The 13,267-nt window shown below is 35.9% G+C and overlaps 1 protein-coding gene and 1 pseudogene across 2 annotated transcripts; both read left to right on the top strand.

Annotated features, from left to right (window-relative positions):
- The first annotated feature begins 2,938 nt into the window (after positions 1-2,938).
- LOC119987558 lies at positions 2,939-5,768 on the top strand (annotated as a pseudogene).
- A 628-nt stretch (positions 5,769-6,396) lies between these two features.
- Positions 6,397-9,640, top strand: LOC119986372 (protein FATTY ACID EXPORT 1, chloroplastic-like). Of its 2 annotated transcripts, XM_038830933.1 has the most exons (7): positions 6,397-6,747; positions 7,080-7,320; positions 7,924-8,091; positions 8,913-8,959; positions 9,025-9,065; positions 9,175-9,283; positions 9,384-9,640. In XM_038830933.1, the coding sequence occupies exons 1-6, from the start codon at positions 6,412-6,414 to the stop codon at positions 9,266-9,268; spliced, it is 927 nt and encodes a 308-aa protein (XP_038686861.1). In that variant the 5' UTR covers positions 6,397-6,411; the 3' UTR covers positions 9,269-9,283; positions 9,384-9,640. The 2 variants fall into 2 exon arrangements, with proteins under 2 accessions (XP_038686861.1, XP_038686860.1); XM_038830932.1 differs by having other exon boundaries at positions 9,175-9,640.
- The last annotated feature ends 3,627 nt before the right edge of the window (positions 9,641-13,267 follow it).

Genomic DNA, 13,267 nt, shown 5'->3' with positions numbered 1-13,267 from the left:
TGCCCTGGAAGTTCGAAACATTTACCAATTTGGTTAAGTTTTCCTTGCTGAGGAGGTCGACGACCGAGTCAACTATAGGTAGGATGTCTGATATCCCACGCGCAATATGTGGATCGCGTGACAACTTTCTTATATAATAAATCCCTTTTTTAAATCACTCAATTGTTCACTTCACATACTATTTTCTAGGGGGAAATAATATTTTAAATCATTTATGAATTGTGGATGCTAATTGTGAGTCAATGTTTGCATATTTTTTTAAAATTTTAAGAGTGATGATATATATTTTTGAGTACGGAGTGTGAGGGCGTGTTTGTGAGTAGCGCGTGAAAATTAAAATATATTATCATGATTAAAATATTACGATTTATAGATTGTATTTAATGTTAGTTTTACATTCGAATTTAAGGTAATGACATATGATCGGTTTTAAATTCATATTACGAATCGAAAGCTATACGATTTTAGATTCTTAAAGATACAAATAGTAAGACGATCCTAACTGATAACATCCTATAGTTTGTCGTTGTGCAAAGTATGACGTTATAAGATGTACAGCTAATCGAATAACAATACTCTAGAGATAAAAGGAATGTAGTAAAGATGATCTTAACCGATAACGTCCTATAGTTTGTCGTTATTATGCAAAGTATAACGTTATAAGATGTACAACTAATTAAATAACAATATTCTACAGATAATATAAAAGTATTACGACAAAATTAAATATTATATTTTCTCATCAAACCATGCCTACATATTTTCAATTAAATCTTAGTTTTATATTTTTTATTTTGTTTTCCTTTTGTACCGAAAAAATGAAGATACAAAATATCAATATGCATGTGAGTTCAAGAATTATACTAATTAGCCTTTTAAAAAAAAGAATTATACTAATTAGAGTTATTTCCATAAGAAAAATCATAAACAACAAAATATTACTAGCAAATGCCTTTGCATCATGGATACACTAGTGTATAATAGTTAGGATTTTTGTGAAACAATTTTCAGGATGTCAATTTATAAAATTGCCAAGCTTATGTATGATAAATAATTACATCTTATGTATTAGAAATTATTTTGTTGTCTAGTCTTCTAATGGAACTCATCATAAAAAACCTTATGGCACATACTTTGTTAATCTTAAGATCTTAGGTAACCATAACAATTCGAATCAATGTAAAATCCCAAAATTGATAAAATCCATCGATCTTACTGATTTAACCTTAATAGACTTATGGAGTCATGGGCTTATGGGTTATGGTCTACTAATCATGTGCTTATGTTTCTAATCATAGCTTTTGTTGAAAAATTGGTTCTAATTTATTAACATGATATAATCGTGCACAATTATTGTGTTTATTTTTCATAGTTCTCTAGAGGACTTAAAAAATTATAATTTTATGAAATATTAAAATGTCTATAAATAAATAATAATCACATTTTTGAATTTTTTATTACCTATAAACTATAGTATATTATATTATGTTAATTATTTATTTTTTAAATTTTATAAAATCTTACAATTTTACGATTCGATTTTGCATGTCTTCCACCAATCTTACATAAAATCCCGATTTTGACAACCTTGAATCTAACCATTTCAATAAAAAATGATACTGCATTCAAGTTCACATACTATTTTTTAATTTTTTGTTTATATATTTGTTTCTCGAATTATATAAATAATCAAATATGATGAGGATTCTACTATTTTTTAAAATACAATTAAATTTAAAAGCAAATAAAGAAATAACAACTCGGAAGTGTAGCCCACGCTCTCAAAGGGATCTTCTCTACGCGAGTGAAAAAAGCACACCATTTGAATTTTGGGAAGTAATCACGCCATACTTTTTATGACTAAAATACCCTTAAAACGCAATTTAATATCATTAATTTTAATATGAATAATTATCTTCACTTAATTACCTCTTATATATCTATGTTGTGTTTAATTAACTACCCTTTTGTGACATATTAAGTTTGAATCGTGTCACCAACGAGAGATTGCTCGGTTGATAATCAACTGCGTTAAGCATGCTCGGTTGATAATCGGTTGCGGTAAGCATATGTGTGAATCGTGTTTTATTAAGACCCTGGCATTAATATCATCAAATGACGTATCTGCCCATGCCATTAGTATGTGGCACAATGATATAATTGTAATGTAGAAAAGTGAGGGGCAGGCTGTAATATAGTGGAAGACTTAGGGTAATTAGGTCTTCTTACATTCGTTAGAAGAGGTAAGCAAATTTAAACGTATTAATATAAGAACAATATTTTTGAGACACGTGTGCTAGCCAAAATCCACGTCACGTACATGTATGCGTACATTTGGATATGTTCATGCATATACGTTCAAGGATTATAATTATCCACTTTTTTGCCATTTTTAGGGTTAACAAATACGTTTTTTTTTGTTGCCACCATAAATAATTTATTGCCTATTTTGACTTAATTTTTTTTTCTAGGACAAAACAATTATTTTTGATTATTCTATTCATTGCATACTGTCAGGACTAGAAGCTTCTCGTTGGCTTCATTGGCTGGAGACTGTCGGCAAAGGATGGATAGCAACACTCCGACGCTCAAGTAGGTGGAAGATGTATCTGTTTTTTATATGTAAACATTAACTAGATTCTCGATTCATTTATCGTAACAATGTTTCGAAAAATCAAAATGTATCTGTTTTTTAATTATAAATCTGACTCTATAGATTAAACCAACGTACCATCGTCAAACTGCTAGTTTAACCGCTCAAAAAAAAAAAATGGATAAGAAGCTTATTTCACAAGTTTTCTCCTTGCGAAAACATAACAAGTAAAATTGGTATCAATGTTAACATCATACTCTAAGGGCAAATAATGGTATCAAAACATAACAAGTATAATTGGTTCCCATTTGTCATAATACAAAATCTAGGGACATTTTTGTCATTATACAGTCTCCAAAGGAGTGAAAACCGTCCGAGTCTCTAAAATTCCGTTAACACTAGTTCTGGAACGCACCCCAAATTATGATATGACGATCTTACTCTTCCTCCACTTAATCGTGGCCGTCCACTGTTCAACCCAACACACCGTTCTACTACAACCGCCGCCGGAAATTGCTGATGGTTTACGGATACAGCCGGATAAACACTTCAAGATAGCACTCTTCGCTGACCTGCACTTCGGTGAGGATGCCTGGACAGATTGGGGCCCACGGCAGGATGTGAATTCTATCAAGGTCATGTCCACTGTACTGGACCATGAAACTCCTGGTGAGCTTAATCTTGCATTTTGTGATTCCGATTAGTTTTTTTTTTTCAGTATTTTTTGGTGATTAGTATTCGATGATTACCGCAATTTATAGCGAATTTGGATTTTGGTTATTTCGAGCAGTTGACACTTAGGGATCGAATTATCGGTGTTTAGTCGAGAAATAGAAAACCCCAGACGTAATCAGTCAGGTGAGTCAAATTAACAGCGAAAGAAAAATACTAACAAGTTGTTGATCATCTGAAAATTTGGTTAATTTCTGCGTCTATTTCTATGGTGGGGCTTGTGCTGCTCAATTACAAACAAAGTGTATTGATTTGTTCCATTTATGCTACAAGTCCGATTCAGGGTTCAGTTTGGCAACTACAAATACAAGTGACAGAGAAGTTTGAGAACTAATACCAAAATTTTCAAAATGATTATCCGAGCCAAATTGGATACTGAATGAAAAAACATGTGAATTTGATTAAGTACCAACTATAATGCTCACTCTAATGGAATTAATGGCATGTAATCTATATGAGTTCCCCCCTTTTAAAGTCATAAACGAAAATTATGATGAATTTTCGATGGTATTTACAGATTTTGTAGTATACCTGGGCGATGTGATCACAGCCAACAACATGGCAATTCCAAATGCAAGCTTGTATTGGAACCAAGCTCTATCTCCAGCAAAGTCCAGGGACATCCCTTGGGCCAGTGTCTTTGGAAACCACGACGATGCACCCTTTGAATGGCCAATGGAGTGGTTCTCAGGCCTTGGTATCCCTCCACTCCTGTGCCCTGTAGCCAATTCATCAGACCAAGGTGAAGGCAAATATATATTTTTTATCATTATTTTCCTAGTCTTTTTTGACATTTTACATATTTGCTTATTTTGAGGCATTTGTAATAGACAAAATGAAATCATAATTTACGTTTACAGATTCAGAGTTTTGACTTATGAGTGAATATGGAATAGGTCTTCTGTCTTCATAATATGAAAATGTTATAGTTCTGGTTGGTGTATAAAGGATATGGAAACAGAAAGACTATCAGTTCAAGTGAAGCTGTTCTTGGTAACATAAGAAGTGTTAGTGGTGGTCTTTAAGTTGGTTTCAAAGAAGGCTGTCGTTTACTCGTTTATGAAGCTTCTTGTTATTTACAGATAGTCATATTGAGATCTTCTAATGGGAGATATATTTCCATGATGGTAGAGGAAGCATGTAGCTTCAGAGGCACACCTCGTTTGGAGCTGATGAAACATGAGATAGAGAATAATGAATTATCATTTTCTAGAAATGGTCCCAGGGATCTTTGGCCAAGTGTATCCAACTATGTTCTCGAAGTCTCATCCTCGAAAGATCAAGAATCATCTGCGATGTTCTTGTACTTTCTTGATTCTGGGGGTGGCTCCTATCCAGAAGTCATATCAAGGCAAGTGCTCAAGCTGAATGGTTCAGGCTTACATCTGAAAAGCTCAACCCTGATTTAAGGTAGAAAATTGTGAAAACGTGGCCTCTTCTGAACTATTGCTTCTTTTGCAATCTATTGCTTTGCCACAAATATGTTTCTACTTTCTGAGTTATTTGTTTGTTCTGAGCAATGAAAAGTATGAAACAAAAACAAGTGAAGAGATACAAATAAGATCTTTTATTCTTTGAAGGGAAAAAAAAAGGTTTTTCAGATTGACTTGTAACAGGGTGCCTGAGGTAGTTTTCTGGCATATTCCAAGCAAATATTTTAAGAAGGTGGCTCCAACGTTTTGGATACACAAGCCTTGTGTGGGATCAATAAACAAGGAGAGGGTTGCTGCTCAAGAAGCTGAATCTGGTATAATGGATATTCTTGTCGAAAGGACTTCTGTGAAGGTAAGTTGAATCTTACAAGCTGATGTACCTAGCCATTTAATTCTATAACGTGTACACAAAAGCTATTAAGTTTGAAGAAAGATGATGCGTTTAATGTTCTGCATTTTTTAGCTAGGCAGTAGGCATATTGGGAACATCATGATCTAGCTTTTTCTTAGCACAAGGAAGGACGAACAATGTTTAACGTGCACAATGGGCATGGGATGATGCCAAAATGGTGATGTTGGACTTAGAAGAGCATTTCATAAAATGTGGATTTTCGCCATTAATTAATTGAGTCTCTGACTTCTTGGAGCTTCACTAGACTGAAACTTGCCTTCGTGAACTGCTGTGCAATTCATGGGGAATGTTTTTTCTGACACCGCAATGAAAGTATATGATTCTTGATGCACAAACATTGAATGTCCATGAGAAATTCTTTGTTTTACCACAAAATTTTTTCATTGAGGTGGGTGAGGAGGGGCCAGGGATTCTATAATCATCACTATCCGAGCCTTTATCCCAAAAGTGTGGGGTCGATTACATGAGTTCATGAGAAAATCAATGGGCATCCACTATGTGTATCCGTTTTCATCATTCCTTTCTATCTAGGATCCTACTTTCGTGAGTTATTATTAATCCATATGCTTCCTTACTAAAGCTATGTCTTTTTAGGTATTTCTATTTCGTGAGTTGAACATTCAAAAAAAGATCAATTGAGTCTCTAATATTATATTATAGTGAATTTAATTCAAATTGAAGTATCAAAATCACCATTAGTTAGGATGCTTGAACTTTCATATCAATAATCAAACAGAAGGTCACAATGTCAAATTCCACTTTATTTACAATAAAATCCTACTTGGAACTCAAAAATTTAAAAATAAGACTTGAATATATTTTGGTCGCACCTAAAATATGATGACCAATCGAATATAGTAAGTTGATGTCAATTGTGTGCCTAGATTAAGTTACGGTTGATAGGTTATGTTAAAATGGAGAGACAAAGGAAAGAGAAAACAAAAAAGAATTTTACAACACATCAAAAAATAGTTTTGGTTTTTTGGTTTTTGAAAACCAAAAGCAATTTTTTAGTTTTACAAAATAATTTTTGAAAACACTCACCCAAACGAATTTTCAAAGCCAAAACGAATTCTCACTCGAACCTAAAAATAAAAATAAGAATACATCTTGAGGCATTTTATCTTTGTAAGAGACCACTCTTTCGGGTTTGAAGATACTAATTGGATAGAATCCAACCAATTGAGAATCAAATAAGCAATAAAAGAAATCGATAATTGCTTATTAAAAAATTGTAGAAAATGTTAATCATAAACCGGAATTCCAACATAATCATTGATTATCAGTCCAAATATATATTAGTTTACTTCAATAATTCAATTTTAACCCACACCCGATCTCGTCATAGCTTTGACGTCGGCTTGGGAGATCCGTTCAACAAGAGCAACGAAGCAGCTGCTACCTATCTTGTCTGTGTTTATTCGATCTCGATCGAGATCAGCTGTCGATCTCCGTCAATGGAAGTTGCGGCTGCAACTGTGTCTCCTCAGCTCTTGTGCTATTCTTCCTTTAACCGCAACGGCAAGTTCCAGCTCGAGAGGCAATTCGTTTTAAGCCCCACTTTTCGTCGGCCGAAGGTACCGCAGACTGCTTACTTTGCTTCGTTTAAGAAAAAATTTTGGTTTTGTTTGGGAGATCAGATGGGTGCGTTCTAAAATATAATTTAGTGCAAAAAAAAAGTCTTTAATCATGGGTACTGCTGAAAATGATGATTGAGTGCAAAAAGTTAGCATCTTTAATTGTGGGTATAGAAATTCTATGGTTTGTATGCTTGTGGCTGTCTCGTTTTGGATATATAGTAACTGTCTTTGGTTTCAAATTGAGGGCTTTTATCTGTCCATCGATGATCAATGGTTTATTTTAGTTTCATGAATGCATTGAACTTATTCTAATCAATGGAATTGTCCAGCTATCCATTGTTATGCATGCGGAAGTGCGTGGTACGGACACTTCAGAGACTAAAACCACTCTTAGTTATTCAGACAATGCATCTTCTAATTCATGGCCAGAAGAGGCAGCAAAGTATTCAAGTGCGAAAGAAGTTGCTGGTGATAAAGTGGAGCTAAATGAGCCGGTACAAGAGTCTGTCATTGCCCTGGAGCCAAAGAGGGCAGCAAAGATCCATGATTTTTGTTTTGGTATTCCTTACGGTGAGTGTGTCTGTATTTGTGAATTAGAAATTTAGAATGTCGGCTAGGAGGTCAATTTGATTGTCTTTTCTAATAGTGAGTTTCTTAAAATATTTCAATGAATAAGGTTTTATTACAATCGATATCATCAAATTGATATTGTGCCTTTCTAAGTACATGAACCAACCATGAAACTACTTGTCCGGAAGATGATAATAAACGCAAATTGCTTTTGCAACCAGAAAGAATCATTCAAATTTTAGGGAGAATATAGTGTTTACTACCCTTAATGTTGTTAATGATATCATTCAGCTACAGTTGAGATCAAATAGGCCTTTTGGTCCACAAAGGAAATGTGTGTCAAATCACTAATGACACTTCCCCTTGAGAGGAGGGGGGTTATTTGGAGGTGAGTTGCAATTCAAATAATGAAGCTTGAAACTTAATAACTGTTCGAAGGAGGCAGAATTAAAGGAAAAATATGTTTGCGCAAATTAGGCTAATTGTATTTTTCATATTGTAATAGTTGCATACGTGTTTATACTTGTTTGATCATCACCTTCACCATAATAAACTTTTTTCAATATACCAAAAATCAACTCTCTTGTGGAACTTGTGTACCAGGTGGCTTTGTTCTAAGTGGGGGGCTTATTGGCTTTTTATTCTCAAGAAACCTTATGACTCTAAGCACTGGGGTACTTTTTGGAGGAGCTTTGCTGGCCCTCAGCACCCTCAGTTTGAAGATCTGGAGGCAAGGGAAATCCAGTTTACCATTTATTCTGGGACAAGCAGGTAGGTAGATTAATCTTTGTGTTGAAGCTTTGTTGGACTAGTATCACAATGATGGTTTCTTTATTTTTAATGGGATTGGATTTATTTGTTTCGCAAGATAGCTGGATCTTCATTTATCAGAAACTTCAATTTCTGTACCTCAAGAGATGAGGAAATAAAAAATTGGATAGGCCTATAATTATTACTTCGGCCTGCTATAAATAATTCTATTTTGTTTTTCATGCACCGAATGCTTCATCAAAGAGACCTTCTGATGTAAGCCTTTGGTAGTGCCTATTTGAGATTAGGTTTTGCCAGTTAATGCCCAAACAAAATGAAGACTGACGTTGGAATGTGTATGCAATATGCCTTGGGTATGAGTCTATCTCGACTCCTCTATGTGCATATACGCAGCTTGAGCCACTCAAAAGCCAGAGATACATAAGTAAAGCACATTGCAATTGCATAAGTCTGATATGAGATTGTAAAATATGTTATTCCCTGAAGTCAACACCATACAGTTGTTCAACTTATATACACAGCTTCCATTCTACAGTCAAACGAAGATTTCCCGGTCATTGAACCTATGTGACATCCACGAGCTTATATGCTGCTAGGAATATAATGAATTGTTTTGAAAGCGAATTAGTTGTCTGCACTCCCATTCGTAAATTAGTATGTTGTCAAAAATTAGGATCTCATGGGCAATGCATCTCTTATTTTACTGTCAGTCTACACACGTACATGCCTATGCATTGTGTGAAAGAACGGTAAGATTGAAAATTACAAAACATACTCTCCTTTCTGAGCATGCCTGAAAGTATTTCTTCCTGAACTTGCAGCACTTTCAGCGGTCCTTTTGTGGAAGAGCATTCAGGCCTACTCATTGGTAAAATTTATGTTTATGGTTAGTTGATTTTTTTTTCTTTGTAATATTGTGGTCTATCATTGCAGTCAAAGAAGCTATTTCCGACTGGGTTGTATGCTGCCATAAGGTACATAATGCGCTTGCCTGTAATTTATCAACCAAGACACATGGCTTTTTATGTATCATTCAAATGTTCTCAATGTTTTGATTATTTACACTGTACATATGTTTCGTAGTGCTGCAATGCTTTTCTTCTATTCATATGTGGTGATCTCCGGAGGAAACCCACCACCAAAGAAGTTGAAGTCTTCTGCTAGTGTTGCATCATGATGGGAATTCTTAGAAGTGCGAAAAAGGACCATTTTGGTTATTATAGGCTGTGTTGTAAGTCATGACATTAGCTGATATCATATACAATCTAAGCCCGTATTTTCTGGTCATGCAGAGGAACCTTAACTACTTCAAGTTTCGCAAGTAGATGGTAATGTCTTCATGAAAGCAGTGAACCTTTGGTGTTAGTTCCAGAAACGTACATTTTTGTTGCAATAATGCCTCCAAATGTGAAACGGGTAGTCCAGTAGTTCGATGTGTAGCACAATTGCTTGTCGAATATGGAATAAGTCGGCTGAGGAGCCAAATTGTAACTTAAAGAAAGTCGTGAAAATCGTTGAAATTATAATATATTGTGCTACTCTTTCTTTCTATTTGTTGTCGGTGAGATTCATTTTTGATAGTCCTTGTCTCCTTTCCCCTCACTTATGGTTGTGCAAAGATTCTGATGAGCGGAGTAACATACAGGATGTACCTGACTAATTCTTTTTCCTGGTCCATATGCTTGCTTTTTTGTTATGCAGATGTGGTGGTTATGCAGATGTAGTGGTGTTACCCCAATCTTATGAATGGCTCTTTAATTTATGGTTATTTTTACTCCGTTCCCCTGTATAAGAGCTCTCTTTGTATCATACATTATATGAAATCAATATCATGATGCTAGTCTACTAGAGTTCTTATTAGTTTAGGAATATGTTTTTCCACTACACTGAAAGTTTAACCATTCAATGGGTTCTAACAAAAATCTTGGTTTTCAAAAAGTTTTAAATGTGTGTGCACAAAGAAGCATGAGTAGCTGAGATGACACTCATATGTGGTATTTCATGGAGTTCTTCAGTTCGAGTCTCTCCCATCCCCTTCTCCTATAATACCAAAAAAAAAAAGTGTGCACTCCCTTAAAACCAACAAAATAAAACTCTTACTTAACTGAAAATAAATAATACAAGCATTTATTGATACCAAGCAATAGCATTCTCATTACATAAACTGAAAATTAAACCACAAATAAGATTAAGGTCACCCTACATGTCATGATCCACAAACAAGAATTAACCAACAATTATATTGAATGTGATGCAGTCTGATATCTTTCAAATGAAAATTGCTGCTCCATCTTCACAGTTCTGCATTTCTCTACATCATTTGTCATTTGTCAAACGGGTACCCCCATCATATTCAGTTCATTGAGCTAATTGAATAAACTTCTCTTGGCTTTCTCTTTCCATCCTCACCTCAACTTCTTCTTCTTCGTTATTATCTCCTTCTGGTTCATGAATTAACGTGCAAATAAGATATCCTTCATTTTATTTCACTCTTGGAAGTGCTATGCTATTGAAGATTTATTGCAATGGACCATAGATATGCGTCCGGCGAGATTTGTCTAAAGTTGGACGAGCTACAAAATGACAACAGTAGTGTTCCGCCAACTAATACCAGTACCACTAACACTTCTCCTAGTAGCCTACCACTGGTGGTGCAGTCGCCGTCGGCCACTCACCGGGTCTCCTTCAACCCAAACCCACCCGGGTCGGGTGCCGGTTTCTTGGAGCTCATCAGGAGGAGATCGCAGTTTAATGATACTCCGCAGAATGAGGAACACGGTGGCAGTGGAGGAGGAGAAATTGTGAAGTGCTCCTCACGAGATGGTTCATTGCAGAGGAAGTTAAACTCGTGGAAGGAGAAGACTAAATCGAGATTCATAGACCTGCCCGAGAGGATGGGTAGAGCCGAGTTTATAGGGAAGAGTGATGGTGATAATGAAGGGGATGATGATACATTGTTGGAGGACGACATACCTGAAGAGCTCAGAAAGGAGAAGCTTGATTTATGGGTGATATTAGAATGGGTGAGTTTGGTACTCACTACAACAAAAGGGGCCATTTTATGACGGAATTTAGCCAAGGAATAATTTTCGTGCCTAAATTTACAATTAGTGACGAAATTTAGTCAAAGTTTCGTCAAAAATGTCACCAGGTCTACGATGGAATTAGTGACAGAATGTCAGTCAAAATTCCGTCACAAAAGTCAACTTAGCAGCTGACCAGGTCTACGACGAATTTAGTGACAGAAATTTTCATGATGAATATATTTCGTCACTAATTTCGTGACAAAATAAACACCAAATCCCGCTAAAATTTGTGACGGATTTTGCGACGGCTTTATGCCGTGGATTTGTGACGGACACAGTTCCGTCACTAAACATCCGTACATGATCAGAGATTTTTGTCAGAGATTATACGATTTAGCTACGGTCCCAAAATTCCATCGCTGAGTTAGTGACGGAAATATCGATCCGTCACTAAATGAGCGACGAAACTATCTTCCGTCACTAAATCGTAGTTTTTCTTATAGGGGTGCGGTTCAAGTGCGGATTGTTAGTGATGAAAATGATATTCCGTCATTGATTTAGTGATGAAAATTCAATTCCGACACTAAATCTCGTTAACCAGACTGGCTTGCCAGACTTTATGTCAAATAGAGGTCAAGTACGGATGTTTAGTGACCAAAATGTTATTCCATCCCTAAATTTCGGACGGAAATGTTATTCCGTCACGACTTTAGTGACGGAATAATATGTCCCCGTCAGGCTTTATGTCAACTCATGACAGGTTTTATATTATTAAAAATAGTGACGGAATAACATTTTCATCGTCGATGTAGTGACGAAATAGCTTATCCGTCACTAAATCCCGTTAGCCGTACTGGACTGCCAGGCTTTATGTCAAATTGAGGTCTGATTCAGGTACGGAAGTTTAGTGACGGAAATGATATTCCGTCGCTAATTTAGTGACGAAAATGCTATTCCGTCACCAAATTTCGTTTACCAATATGGCCGTCAGGCTTTATGTGAACTTATGGCAGGTTTTATATCATTGAAAATAGTGACGGAATTACACTTTCATCGCTAATTTACTAAAAAAAGAGTTCATCTTTTATTTAACATCATTTTCATGTTATTCATCTCTCGTTTATCATTCTCTCCTCTCCTTTATTTGTTTCATCTGCCTCGTTATCTCTTAATTTCCACTTCTTCCATACATATTTGGTTTTGTAGTTGTGATGGATGTAACTGAATCTTGTGCATGGATGTATAAGAGAGTTGGACCCAATCGGGTGGAAATTATTGAAGAGTTCTTGACAGGGGTCGAGGAGTTCATTGCTTATGCTAGTGCAAATAATTCAGAATTTCAAAATACAGGAACAATAAGGTGTCCATGTGTTAGCTGGAAATGCACAAGATATTGGAGGTTCGATGAAATAAGGATGCACTTATATAAAAAAGGTTTTCAACTTGGATATCACTACTGGACAAGTCACGGTGAACAAATGTCGTATAATTCATCATCGCCCCTCTTTCCCACGTCACAGGCTCCTCCTGAGATGCCCCTTGTTTCACCTGTATCCAGCTCACAAGTCCCGTCAATGGACAAACATGGGGTCGGTTCTGACTCCAAAGAGTTCATACGACCACATTCTGACTCATCGTAAGTGCATTTTCATTACTTGTCATGCATTAATTACTTAAATATATGCTTATAAATATGCTCTTAATTTTTTTTTCAGATTCGATCCTTATAGCGTTCACAGAAAGATAGGTATGATCCTCAAGAGTAAGTACGAATGACCTGCAACCATACAGGAGATAGAGGAGCGCGTGGCTCAGATGAACTCTGAGTTATTTGATAAGATTGTAGCCATGCAGGAGGAGGCGGATCAGAGCCAGGAGGAGGTGGCCCACAGGCAAAAGAAGGCGACCCAGATTCTGCAGGAGGCAGACGAGAGGGCTGAGCAACAAGACCAAATGATGCAGCATGTCTTTGCTCAGTTTGGGATGCAACCGTCAGGTAATGACGTCGACGATGCTTGTGATAATGAGGAGCACTATTCTGACGGGGTTTAGATTATGGGTTGCAGTTTAATTGTTGTAATATATTTTGACAATTTGACTTCAACATAATTTTTACATAAATATTTTTATTATAAATGTTTGTGATGCAT

Source organism: Tripterygium wilfordii, chromosome 3, assembly GCF_013401445.1.
Source record: "Tripterygium wilfordii isolate XIE 37 chromosome 3, ASM1340144v1, whole genome shotgun sequence".
Lineage (NCBI taxonomy): Eukaryota > Viridiplantae > Streptophyta > Magnoliopsida > Celastrales > Celastraceae > Tripterygium > Tripterygium wilfordii.
Note: the sequence above shows the minus strand (reverse complement) of the source record. Positions and strands in the feature narration are given on the sequence as shown.

Coding starts and splice junctions, on each gene's coding strand:
- LOC119986372 (XM_038830933.1), top strand. CDS start 6,412: ATGTTAATCATAAACCGGAATTCCAACATAATCATTGATTATCAGTCC. Junction 7,321..7,923: donor TTGTTTTGGTATTCCTTACG/GTGAGTGTGTCT, acceptor CTTGTGTACCAG/GTGGCTTTGTTCTAAGTGGG. Junction 9,066..9,174: donor GGGTTGTATGCTGCCATAAG/GTACATAATGCG, acceptor TATGTTTCGTAG/TGCTGCAATGCTTTTCTTCT.